General features: G+C 42.3%; 1 protein-coding gene and 1 non-coding gene across 6 annotated transcripts in view; both read left to right on the top strand.

Moving 5' to 3' along the window:
- Cep70 (centrosomal protein 70) overlaps window positions 1–12,506 on the top strand; it is a 55,794-nt gene that overhangs the window by 13,816 nt on the left and 29,472 nt on the right. For 3 of the 5 annotated variants that reach the window (XM_052187561.1, XM_052187562.1, XM_052187560.1), the window contains 4 exons: window positions 1,810–1,932; window positions 9,966–10,056; window positions 10,194–10,317; window positions 10,993–11,173. In XM_052187561.1, the coding sequence (XP_052043521.1) occupies window positions 1,810–1,932; window positions 9,966–10,056; window positions 10,194–10,317; window positions 10,993–11,173 (519 nt within the window). Of the gene's footprint in view, window positions 1–1,809; window positions 1,933–3,547; window positions 3,651–9,965; window positions 10,083–10,193; window positions 10,318–10,992; window positions 11,174–12,506 lie in introns of all 5 variants that reach the window. The other 2 variants (XM_052187563.1, XM_052187564.1) reach the window with 2 other exon arrangements.
- On the top strand, window positions 11,888–12,006 carry LOC127690234 (5S ribosomal RNA). Its single transcript, XR_007978975.1, has one exon. It is a non-coding gene; the product is annotated as a 5S ribosomal RNA (ribosomal RNA).

The following is a 12,506-nucleotide window of genomic DNA, read 5'->3' as shown; positions in this document are numbered from 1 at the left end:
TGCTAGGGGCCTCTTGGAAAACCGGCGGCCAGCAGCAGGGGAGACACTTCTATCCTGTTGTCCCGCAGAAAAACTAAGTTCCTCAGGCCATGCCCAGAGGCCACTTGGCTCCAGTCCAGAGTCATAGCCGCTGACCCAGGCTGGCCATTGAGGCCGTCCATGCTGCTTTGTGCTCTGCCACCGCAGCTGCCATTTGTGGCTTTCACGCTCCACCTCTAGCTGCTTGGAAAACTCACGGGCCAGCGCAGCGGGCACGCAGTGACAAAGCAGAGGGGAGACACCTCTCTTCGGTTGTCCAGCAGAAAAAGTCCTCAGGCCCACGATCCCGACGGCCACAGTACACAGGACCAGGGCCGCCCGCTAAGGCCAAGTCACGCTGTGCTCTGCCACAGCCAGTGGCCGGGGTCATCGGCCTAGGGCCTGCAGAATATTGGGCTCCTTTTAGCCGTGCCGCCATTGGCGCCGCCTGGGCCACCCGCAGAGTTATGGGTTCATTCTAGCCGCCGCCATTATCGGCCTGTGCCCTGCGCCTTGATGTGAGCCACCTGGGCAACCTGCCTGTGGCCCACAGAGTTCTGGACTCATTCCCTGCGCTCTGCCTCCCAAGTGCTGGGATTAACCCGCTGCTGCACGAGGCTTTGAATTAGCCTGCTGTCTGCCTGCGCAAGGCCCCAGCAGACAGAATTTTAATCAATTTTTATTTTTAACATGAGACAAACACTCATTCACATAAAACACAGATAAACGTACATGTGGACAATCGGTGTACCGAAGATTAAAGTGCACCTGCAAGGTAACCAAATCCATTTTCCTTTTTTCTTTTATGTTCCTAGAAATATTTTGTTTTTTGTTTTTTACTGTTTTTATTTTGTTTTATAATTTATGCCCTATTTCTCTTGCCTGGTGCAGTTCTTAGACTGCAGATAAATGCCTAACTAAATTAATTCCCTGTTCCATGTTGTCTTTACATCCTAGCTGATCTCAGTGCAGGGCCTACATACTGAGTCAGTCTAGCCTGTATCTTTACACACTTCTGCAGCAACATTCTTTAGAAATAAATGACATTATTAGTGCTAAATTAATACCCTGTTGCTTACCATGCCCGATACATAAACTTTTTCCTTTTCTTTTTCCTTGGAGCTCCTAAATCCAGACAAACATACCTCATTTGCCTCTCCGTTTCCAGTTATGCCCCACGCTGGGCGCCATATGTAGAGGCCAGCTCACACATCTTAATCGTGGGTTCTCTGGAAGGAAAGATGGGTAAGGAACAGGCTGCAAGAGAAATTACATGGAGAGACACAAAACACATGGCTTTTGGTTCAAGTCTCCATCTTTATAATGCCTCTCTCCCAAGAAAGAAAGGCAACCAAGCCCTTCCCCTAAAGGCTGGAAACTGATCCTTCTTGTTCTTCAGGAAGTGGGTGGTCAGGTTGCTGCTGGCTGCTATTCTTGAGAGCAGTGGGCAGGGGGAAGTCACAATTCCTCCCTTCTATTCTTGAGAGCAGTGGGCAGGGGGAGGTCACAGAAAGAGGCACTCAGGACGGTAAACCATGCCTGAGAATGTGAGTGTTTTGTTTGTCTCAGCGAGTGTGTGTGTGTGTATACAGTCTGGGAATGACTCTGCCGTTGTGTTCCTCTTGCTGACTCCTCCTGAGCCTGGGAGTGTAGGCGAGTAGCAGCAAACTGGTTTTATGCAGCCTAGAGAATGCACACAGCACTGTCCATGTGATAGACAAATACATTGCCACCTGAGCTTTACCCAGACCTCTTGTAACTGCTGTTGCACTTTTTTCTTTTGTCATCTAGGAAACTCAAATATTTCTACTGCCGATCTCTACTTCAGATTCTACAAAAGAACCGCTGTCTCCTGCAGCTTCTAAAGCCCAGGATTCTAGCCTTCTACCAAACAGACTCATGATTGAAAAACAGGTAAACTGAAAATATTTTAGGTCACTAATTTTCAAAGTACATTCAAAGGAGTGCTACGTGTACAAATATGAAAATTATGACTTTAAAAAGATTGTTTGGTGGGATTGGGGAGATGGCTCAGTGGTTAAGAAAGTATCTTCTTTTCTAAAGAACCTGAGTTCAATTCCCAGCACCTACATCAGGCAGCTCCAGGAAATCCAACTCTCTATTCTGGACTCTGCAGGCACCTACACTTACTTGAACATATCGTATCCCTCACTCCACCCTATCCCCCGAACACACCTAAGAACATGTAGTTAAAAATACCTTTTTAAAGTTTGGTTAAATAACTGAAAAATAGAATAAGACAGAGTCCAGAATAAGGACTGTCAAGTATCTTTGTTATTAAAGCTTTATCAATTTTATCATTCTCCAGGAAAGTTTGGCATACAGCATTTTCCTTCTCATTTAACAGATGTTTGAGCTTTTTACTTAGCTGGTGTTAGCAGTACACATGTTGGAAAGTGCCATTTCCAGCTGTTTTCCTTAGTTATTTTTAAGGTTTATTTTTATTGTTTCTGGCTATTTGTGTGTGGAGGGAGGTATGCATATGGTTTTTATAGAGACTGGAGGCATCGAATCCCCTCTGCAGCTGGAGTTTCAGGCAGTTGTGAGCTGACATGGGTCCTGGATACAGAACTTGGGTCCACTTTAAGAGCAGAGGAATAATGTGCTCTTAACCCTGAGCTATTTCTTCAGGTCTCTCTTTTCAGTATCTGTAAACAACAGTTGCTGTATTCTTTCTTTTAAGACCCAAGATAAAGCCTGCAAGATGGCTCAGTGAGTAAGGCTATGTAAGCATTTAAGTCCCCAGAACCCTGCAGTGTGGTCATGGTTATTTCTAAAGTGCTATCAGGGGTGGTAGGTGGGCAGATTGCTATAGATATAGTAGGATTGCCAGAGTTAGCTGGCCACCAGCCAAGTTCAAGGCTTAGTGAGAGACACTATAGTAGAAAGTGACAGACCAAAACATTTAATGTCCCCCCCACACTGGCCTCCACATATGCACACATTCATGTTCATACAGTATACAAGAGGCATCAAGTAACAGCATGTATTATTTGTTCATATGAGATGTGTGGCCATAAGCAAAAGCCTTTTGTTTTTAATAAATTTAGTGGACAGAAATCCTTTGAGATATGCACACAATAATTTTGGCTTTTAGGACATTAGTGATAATTTTAGTCCTTTAGCTGCCAAAGTAGTCAAGCTGTGTGACCAGAAACATTAGGAATAAGTGAGAGAAAAGTTGTGTTTAAGAAAACAGAAGAGGGGAAGTATAAATAATCATAAAGATGTCTCTGTCAGCCATGCTAAGAAACCATCAGGGTAATTTACTCCATTTTTTCAGTTTTAAAAAATACATGTGTGTTTTTGTGTCAGCATGTATGTGCAGGAGCCTGTAGAGGTAAGGCCAGAAGAGGCATTGTATCTCTCGAAACCCAAATTACAGAAGGTTATGAGCTACGACGTGGGTGTTGGGAACTGAACCTGGGTCCTCTGCAGTAGTAGTAAATGCTTTTAACCCTAAGCAGTCTCTTCAGGCTTTCTCACTCATGCCCACTTTTTGAGATAGGATCTGACTATATAGTCCATTCTGGCTTTCAACTCAATGTTTGCCTGCTTCTTGACTCCTGAGTGCTGGTATCAAAGATGTATGCCACCATGCACAGCAGTTGGTAAGTTTTCTTTTTAATTATTTAAGAATTTATTAATAGGTATGTAGTTCGTAGGTTTTGCTACCCTGATTTAATCTTTACCAGCCCCCACCCCGGTTCCCTTACACCAGTTAATCTGAAAATGTCTTTGCTAACTCAATTACTGTACACTCCTGAACCACCCCTGACACCCCAGGCTTAATTGGATAGAGCGACCATTGATCACTCCATCTGAAAACTCACACGGTTGGTTGGCTTTTCTGCTGTTCCTCTTCCTCCTTCCTCTTCTTTTGTTCTCTCGATTTTTCTGTGCTCTCATGCACAACTCTTAAGTGTCCTGTCTTGCCTTCAGTCATTGGTCACTGGTATCTTTATAGATTGATCAAGAACCAATTGGGTAACAGGACCTTAGCATCAGAACCACCCCCTTCATAGGTGTTTATAGTTTATGGTTTATTTACTGTAGAAAAAACGTTTTGTGTGTGTGTGTGTGTTTTTTTTTTAAGACGGGATCCCTTTGTGTGGCCCTGGTTGTACTGGAATTTGCTCTGTACATCAGGAAGGCTTTGAATTCACAGAGATCCACCTTCCTGTGTCCTAATAATGCTGAGATTAAAGACATGTGCCACCACACCCAGCTAAAAATGATGAAATTCTTAAAAATTTCAATATAACCAAAAACGAAACCACTTAAAAACTTTAAAGGTAGAGTTGGAGAGATGATTCACCACTTACAAGTGCTTGCTGCCCTCGGAGAAGACTGGTTCAGTTCCCGGCATCTGTCAGGTGACTCATCACATCTGTCACTCCAATTCCCGGGGATCCAATGCTGTCTTGGCTTCTCACACATGTACTTCACATAAAACTTATTCAAACACACACATACACAAAGTAAAAATAACAATCAAGTCCTTAAAAAAATTTCAAGGGCGGTGGTGGCACATGCCTTTAATCCCAGCACTTGTGAGGCAGAGGCAGGCGGATTTCTGAGTTTGAGGCCAGCCTGGTCTACAGAGTGAGTTCCAGGACAGCCAGGGGTACACAGAGAAACCCTGTCTTGAAAAAACCAAACCAAAACCAAAAAAAACCCCAAAAAACCTTTTAAGATATATGGAGTAAAACCAGGCTTTAAAATAGATATTATTCACCCATATGGTGGCTCACAACTGTCTGTGATTCTAGTTCTAGGGGATTTGACACTTTCTTCTGACCTCAGGCACTACATACAAACATACTTGTAGGCAAAACACACATATACATACCAAAATGTCTTTATTTAAAATAATAAAACTCCATATTATATTGACACAGAATAGCTCTCTTGGGTACTGTCAGGAGCCAACACATAGAAGCTAAAAACTATCAGGTGATCTTCCTGAGATGGGTCCGCCTTGGATTAAAATCTACTACCAATTTGCTCTGGTAGGCAAGGCCCAGGAGAAATCCATTTTAGAAAAGATTCCTGCTACTTACATGCTTTTTCTTTTATTATATATATAACTATCCCTAGGTATTAGCCCACCCTTTGAGCAGATCTCTGCAGAACAACAAAGATAAACTGTCTTGTAGTGATGCTATATAGATATATAGATGATTTCTTAATTCTTAATGATTCTATAAGAAATCCTAAAATCATAGTAATTATTAATCTCCTTTAAAATAACACTGCTATTCAATCCTTTCTGCTAGTCAAAACTGCAGTGAGACTCTGCCAGTCTTTAGTGTTATGAGTTAATTGCTTCTGAGATAGCAACTGGGCATCTACTACTCAGGGCACATTCCAAGAGGTTGTAAAACCATTAGCCAAAGGTCATAAAAAGGGAGCTATAGGTGCTAGGACAGAAGATAAAATATTGACTGCGTTTGTCTATACAAAACTTCCCTAATACTTTGGTTACAAAAATTATGGTTTTTACTTCTCCATGTACCTGCAGAGATTATAATTATAAATTATTTCATCTATAATTTGAATTTATGTGTAAACTTGTGGCGAACTTTTTACCATGTGATAATGTATTCTGAAAAACTTATAAGTACTGAGGACAGAGAGAGACAGAAGTGAACACAAGAACTTAGAAGTAAAGGCCCTGGGAGTAAGAGCATTGTTATATCAGCAGATTAGAGAGCAAGATTAGAAGGAGAATGCAGAATGGAATTACTTAGAAACTGTAAGACAACCTAAAAAATGAAGAGGGTGAGATGCAGAATGCAGAGGGAAAGAAGAAGAGAGCTGCTGCAGCAGAGAGCAGAAGGAGCAGGCAGGCTGCTGCTTACGTGGGACAGAGCAGGTCTTTCCTTAGGAGCAAGGCACATAGTCTTACTAAAGACTACAAAGATTTCTTCTTACAACTTGGGTTTATTCATTTAGCAATAAAAGGGTAGAAGCTTTTTCTTTCTCAATGCAATAAAGATTGGAGCACATTTTTCATCCAGAATGAGTAAGCTCTTTTTGCACTGGTGCTTGGTCTTGTGCTCCATATACATATGTAAATATGGATGTGTGTGTGTGTGTGTGTGTGTGTGTGTAAGTATGTAATTATGAGATAGTATGAAAGCCAGGCCCCTCCCCATATGCAAATATAAATATGGAAGTGTGTGTATAAGTATGTAATTATGAGATAGTATGAAAGCTGGGCCCAACTGGTTGGAATAAAGATTTATGAATGTGTATGCATTAATCTGCATATGAATTTATGTGAGTTTAATCCATATTTACTTGTATAAAGGCTTTCCTTCTGTGAGTGTGATTCTCTTCTTCTGGATCAATGCAAGTTTATTGCTCCAAACTTCCCCCTAGCCTAGTGAAGTGAGTGGCATCTGGACAAAAGAGAAAAGGCTCTAGCAATTAATCCATTACTTAATACCCTGCTGTTTTCTGATGAGGTGTTAAATGCCAGAGACTGCCTTTTCTGGCCTCAAAGGGACTCAGGTCAGTTATGGTAGCAAAGTGACTTCGACTTAGGTAAACATTTTATTATACAGCAACCCTAAATAGCTCCTAAGAGCAAGTCTTACCTCCCCCTGCCCAATGCTCTTCCCCCTCCACTGCCTCAAGAAGAACCAAGGACAAGAAAGAACAGCCAGGGCTGGCCCCTGGGCGGATACCTGGTTAGTTGGCAAAAAGCAAGCAGTTAGGATCTTCAGTTCCTGTCTCTCATTTGCTTGTTTCTGGGATCTCCTATTCATTTATTCTTGTTAGGTGACTAAAGATGCTGATAGAGATGGTAAGCCAGAATTTGCTAAGCCCTGCCCTGCTCAGCCTCAGGAGTGGACAGATTCTCAGCTGATGCCTCAGCTACTTTTACTTCTCTGCCATTTTGTGGTTCAGAGTTCTTTGGGCATCTCCGTGGATAATTGACGTTGCTGGGTGTGATACCTATGTTGAGGTGACTGTTGACACTGGGTCTCATCTCTTTGATTTTCCTTGCCTTTGTCGCCTTCTTCATGCTGTCTTTGGTGAAGAGAGATGAAGAAAGATCTGTAGAATCGTGACCTATAACACCATGAATAGTTTGTCTTACTAGTCTGTCTTGCTCTCCTGTACTCTGAGTACCAGCAACCCTTCCTTCCACAGGAGGATTTGAAATACTGTGGTTGAGACCCATAGGATCTTCTTGTGTGGTAAGGTGGAAAACTTTACCTGAGACAGGGCCTGAGTTGTTGGGGCTCTCTGATCCTTTCTGTTTTCCCCTATTCTCACTGTTAGGTAATTGCATGGAACCCCTGTGGGGTGGATATCATCATCTATAATGGTACTTCCTGTCTGGAACCAGAACTCCACAGGGCCTGTAACATTTGCTTCTTCCCTACCCTTTAACAATATCAAATTTGAATCTCTACTTCCAAAACATTCTTCTTGGGCTTTTTCTTTATGTGAATCTATTGGGTGCATACCTTGGTGTCATTCTTGTTGAGAAAACCATATCCATTTCTTATAGTGAACTGATTTAGGGTCCTAGTGCCTCTCTTGTCCCCTGCTGCTGCATGCATAGCTACCTGTGGAGCCCAGCTTGGTGTCTGGGGGCGTGGAGCAGGAAGGGCTGGCTGCTGAGTCTCTCTCTTGCTGTTCATTTTTGAGTTGATGGTGATTGGGGTAGGCTCTGGCAGCTGTGGCTCCTGTGGGGTGGGGTTGGGGGATGATGGTCAGGAGACTGGAGGCTAGGTGTGTCTGCTTAGACATCTCCCTGGCTTATGGTCATAGATCAAAATGGTTGGTCAGTCAGTAGAGGAAACATATTAAACATGACAGGGCTTGAGAGCATTGAGTGGCTGCACAGTGTGTTCATAAATGCCTTCTTTGCCTGTTCCTGGACTTTGAGGATGGCATCTTCAGAATCAAGCAGAGAGACTTCTGAGGTAGCCCACGTTTGTCTGAACTCACAGCAAGCAAGATGATTTCCAGGAACTATCCATGAAGTTTCTAACCATCAAAATCCAGTAAAGTATAGAACATTAAGATACAGATTTTGAAATGTAAACAAAATGATTAATAGAAAAAAGATATAGACTTATAAGCACCAAGGATGGCTCCTTCCACTTGTGCTTGTTCAGCAGGCAAGCACTGGGGGTCGGGGTTCACCTGAGACCTGTAATGCACTAGAGGACAACTCTGTATTAAATTGTAGTGAAAAACTTAACTTAAAAAGTTAATGTTTTTCTATGTTGGTGGAAATGGCAGGAAAGAATGAGCCCCTGGTTCTGTCGCTGTGACCCAGATGGCTGCTCATGCTCCGTTTTGATCTTGAGTGGCCTTAGGAAGGTCTGACTCTTCATTTTTTTCCTCTCTTGGTGTTTGCCTGCAGATTTCATTTGTTATCTACCTGACCATCTTGATTTTTCTCATTGGCTTTTCCTTGAGCTTCAGCCCCGCTTTGCCACTTCCTCCATGTGTGCGACCGGCTTCTCTCTCTTTTAATGTGCAGCCCAGCAAGCCATGCCACGGTTTGTTTGTATAGTGCTTGTTTGAGCAGTTCAGGATCACTCTGTATCTGTAGGATTTCCTTCCTTTAATCCCCTGTCCCTAACAATGTGGGTTCTTTCTGCCTGAATTACACCCAGGGCGCTCTTCTGTTCCTGATGTCAGAGCAACTTGTAAGCTTTGTTCACAGCTTCAAAAGCCTTTTGTGCTCAAACAGCATTGTCTTGATTTTCATCAGGACACACCAATATTACACAGCTGCCGAGACCTCTCCTTTCTTTCTTTATCTGTCACTTCAGGGGTAGCTGAACAATCTCAGATGGCTTCACATTAGAGAGGGGCCTGGGCACATCAGCCTTGCAATCTGATTTTTGGATGTAGAACGTGCTCTCTCTTCTGCCTGTTTAACCTCCCTGGTGAAGGTCACTGTTGAACCTGCCCAGAGCCTACCCCTGTAGAAGCGGCCGTTTCTCTAATTAGGCCTCACACAAACCTTGATTTCTTTTCTCATCATTGTTAAAGGGATACTTGTTTCAGAGTGCCTGGTTTTAGTTTTCAGTTGTGTGCTCTGAGTATGGCCTGATCTTATTCAATTAGACTTATGTTTCACTGAAATTACAAGTTGTTTTTGTTTTAATTTCCCATTAGGGCCTACATGTGAATATTTTGTATAATGCAATAATTTACCCATTTGCATATTTCTATTCTCTTGCTAATTTTTGTAAAAAACATGTTTTACTTTTAATACATAAAATTTCATATTAAAACTAGGCATGGGCTGGGCGGTGGTAGCGCACACTTGTAATCCCAGCACTTTGGGAGGCAGAGGCAGGCGGATATCTGAGTTTGAGGCCAACCTGGTCTACAGAGTGAGTTCCAGGATAGCCAGGGCTATACAGAGAAACCCTGTGTCGGAGAAACAAAACAACATCAACAAAAAGCTACCAAAAAACAACAAAAAACCCAAACAAACAAACAAACAAACAAAACCCAGGCATGACACCCACATCTTTCATTCCAGCACTTGGGAAGCAGAGACAGTCACATCTCTTTAAGTTCAAGGCTGACCTGGTCTAACATTGCCAATTTGAGTCCAACTAGGGTTACATAATGAGACCCTATCTGGAGGAAAACAAATTATGAAACCAAATTATGAGTGCTGGAGACGTGGCTTGCTGATCTTCCACAGAACACAGCAGCCATGTTCATGAGTCATGCGGCTCATAACCATTTCACACTCAAGTCTTTACAGGCAACTGATCTTAATGTACTCATACCTACATGCAAACACACAAACATGTACATCTAAAAATCAAGTCTTTTGGAGAAAAGTTCCTTTTCTGAAAACATAGGAAATCATATACAAGATGTTTCTCCACGTCTTAAAGTGACTCCTTTTCTCTCCGCTGTGCTTGTAGCAGGAGGAAGCAGAATGGGAAAGTGTAAACGGGCTACTGCTGAAGCACGGCTTCACGCCTTTGAGTCTAGTCAAAGGAGCCGACCTCAGAGGTAACTACATCCTGCTGACTTGTTAGGTACAAAATGTAGTTTTCTTTAAGATGTTTTTTATCTTAAATTGGTTTTTACCATCTCTAGTGTGTGTGTAAGCATATATATGTAAGTGTATATAATTTTTTACAATGCAGAATTCATCGTTTTTGACAAACAGTCATCACAAAGAATGAGGCAGATTTTGAAAACATTGATGGAAGAAACAACACGTCAGCAGAACATGATGCGGGAGCTCATAAAGACAAACCAGCAGCTTAAGTAAGACAGTGGGGAGTGTTTGCATGCATTCTAAAGATAGCACTCTGAGGAGGATCCTGAAATGTCACTGTACTTTGATCCATTGAAGAGGATCTTCTTATGTCTTATGTGTATGAGTTTCTGTTGGCATATATGTAAGTGAACCATGTGGGTGCCTGAACCCTCAGTGTTCAGAAGAGCGTATGAGATCCTCTGGACCTGGAGTTATGAATGGTTGTGAACCACAATGTGTGCTGGGAACTGAATTTGGGTCCTTTGGAAGAGTAATCAGTGCTCTTAACCACTGAACCATCTCTCTAGCCCCCTGAAAGTTTATTTGTATTAAATGTAAAGCATAACAATATTTTTACAGATAAATGGGCAAACATTGAGTAGATGACTTTAGATAGCACTTAGCACTAATCTGTAACGGCATCTTCTGTTTCTTCTGTAACTATCTCCTATAAGGTGGACGAGATTGGATATGTCAGGACATGGCTGCAGGCCTATTAGAAGATAGAAGAGTAGAGGCTGGGCTGCAGTTCAATGCTAATTATGCTAATTCTTGATTCTCAGCACCAAAACAAAATAAGAAATATTAAGAATGTGAAGACATTTTGGAAAGTAAGCTACTATATGGCATGTATGATCTGGTTTATTTTAACGCTGAGGGAAGGAATTGTGTCTGTTAATTAGAAGTGAACTTCAACTAGAACAGAACCGAGCAGTACACCAGGAACAGCGAGCCAATGATCTGCAGCAGATTATGGACAGTGTGAAATCCAAAATTGGTGAATTGGAAGATGAATCCCTAAGCAGGGCTTGCCAGCAACAAAACAGAATAAAAGACCTTCAAAAGGAATATAAAATATTACAGGTATTGTATTGAATTATATAATTGTTATCTGATGGTTAGTGTTGAGACAGTTCATCATAGTCCCAGGTCTTAGTTTGCAGCAAAAAGGTCAAGGAACCAAATGCTTTGAAGTGTGTGGATAGATTGTTAGAAGAAAACAGTTAACATTGGCATAGGCCAGTAACGTTAAGTGATTTTTTTCTATTTAGTGCCCTGTTTTGGGTTCATGTTATAACCACAAAACTATAGTAACAAAACCAGTTTGGTGGGCTAGAGAGATGGCTCAGTGGTGAAGAGCAGTGACTGCTTTTCCAGAGATCCTGAGTTCAATTCCCAGCAATCTCATGGTGGCTCACAACCATATGTAATGGGATCTGATGCCCTGTTTTGGTGTGTCTGAAGTCAGCTACAGTGTACTCATACATAAAATAAATAATTCTTTAAAAAACACACCAGTTTGGTATTGCTGGTATAAAATGTGTGTATCCGTGAAATAGAATTCACAACTGAGAATTAACACTTAGAGCCAATTGAATTTTGGACAGAGAAGCCAAATACTACATTTGAGAAAGAGCATCTTCAACACAGTACAGGGAGACATGAAAAATGAGACGATCCTTATCTCTTACCCCAGACAAAAATCAATTCAAAATGAATCAAAATCTTCATGTAATACTTCAAATTGAAACTTTGAGGTGGGGGGGGGAGAGAAACCTCTTACAAATATGGACCTAGGTCTAGGGCCATACCACCCTGAACGTGCCCGATCTCTTCTGATCTCGGAAGCTAAGCAGGGTCGGGCCTGGTTAGTACTTGGATGGGAGACTGCCTGGGAATACCGGGTGCTGTAGGTTTGCCGGGCGGTGGTGGCACATGCCTGTAATCCCAGCACTCTGGGAGGCAGAGGCAGGCGGATTTCTGAGTTTGAGGCCAGCCTGGTCTACAGAGTGAGTTCCAGGATAGCCAGGGCTATACAGAGAAACCCTGTCTCGAAAAAATCCAAATCCAAAACAAACAAACAAACAAAAGTATGGACATAGGCAGGGACTTTCTGAAAAGGACTCTAATAGTTCATGAAATAATATCAAGAATCAAGAATTTAAAAGCCTCTTCCCAGGAAAGAAACCAAGCAACAGGGTAAAAAGACAGCAAGCAAAAGGGGAGAAAGCTATACTAGCTGTGAATTACTATCTACAGTACATAAAGATGCAGGCAGGAATGGTGGCACACTCCCTTAATCCCAGCATTCAGGAGGCAGAGGCAGGAGAATCTCTGAGTTCCAGGCAGCCTGGTCTACATAGTGAGCGCTAGGTCAACCAGGACTATACAGAGAAACCCTGCCTCAAAGAAACGA

This window comes from Apodemus sylvaticus, chromosome 7 (genome assembly GCF_947179515.1).
Source record: "Apodemus sylvaticus chromosome 7, mApoSyl1.1, whole genome shotgun sequence".
NCBI classification, from domain to species: Eukaryota; Metazoa; Chordata; class Mammalia; order Rodentia; family Muridae; genus Apodemus; species Apodemus sylvaticus.
The sequence above is the reverse complement of the archived record's forward strand: the minus strand, read 5'-3'. Positions and strand labels throughout refer to the sequence as shown.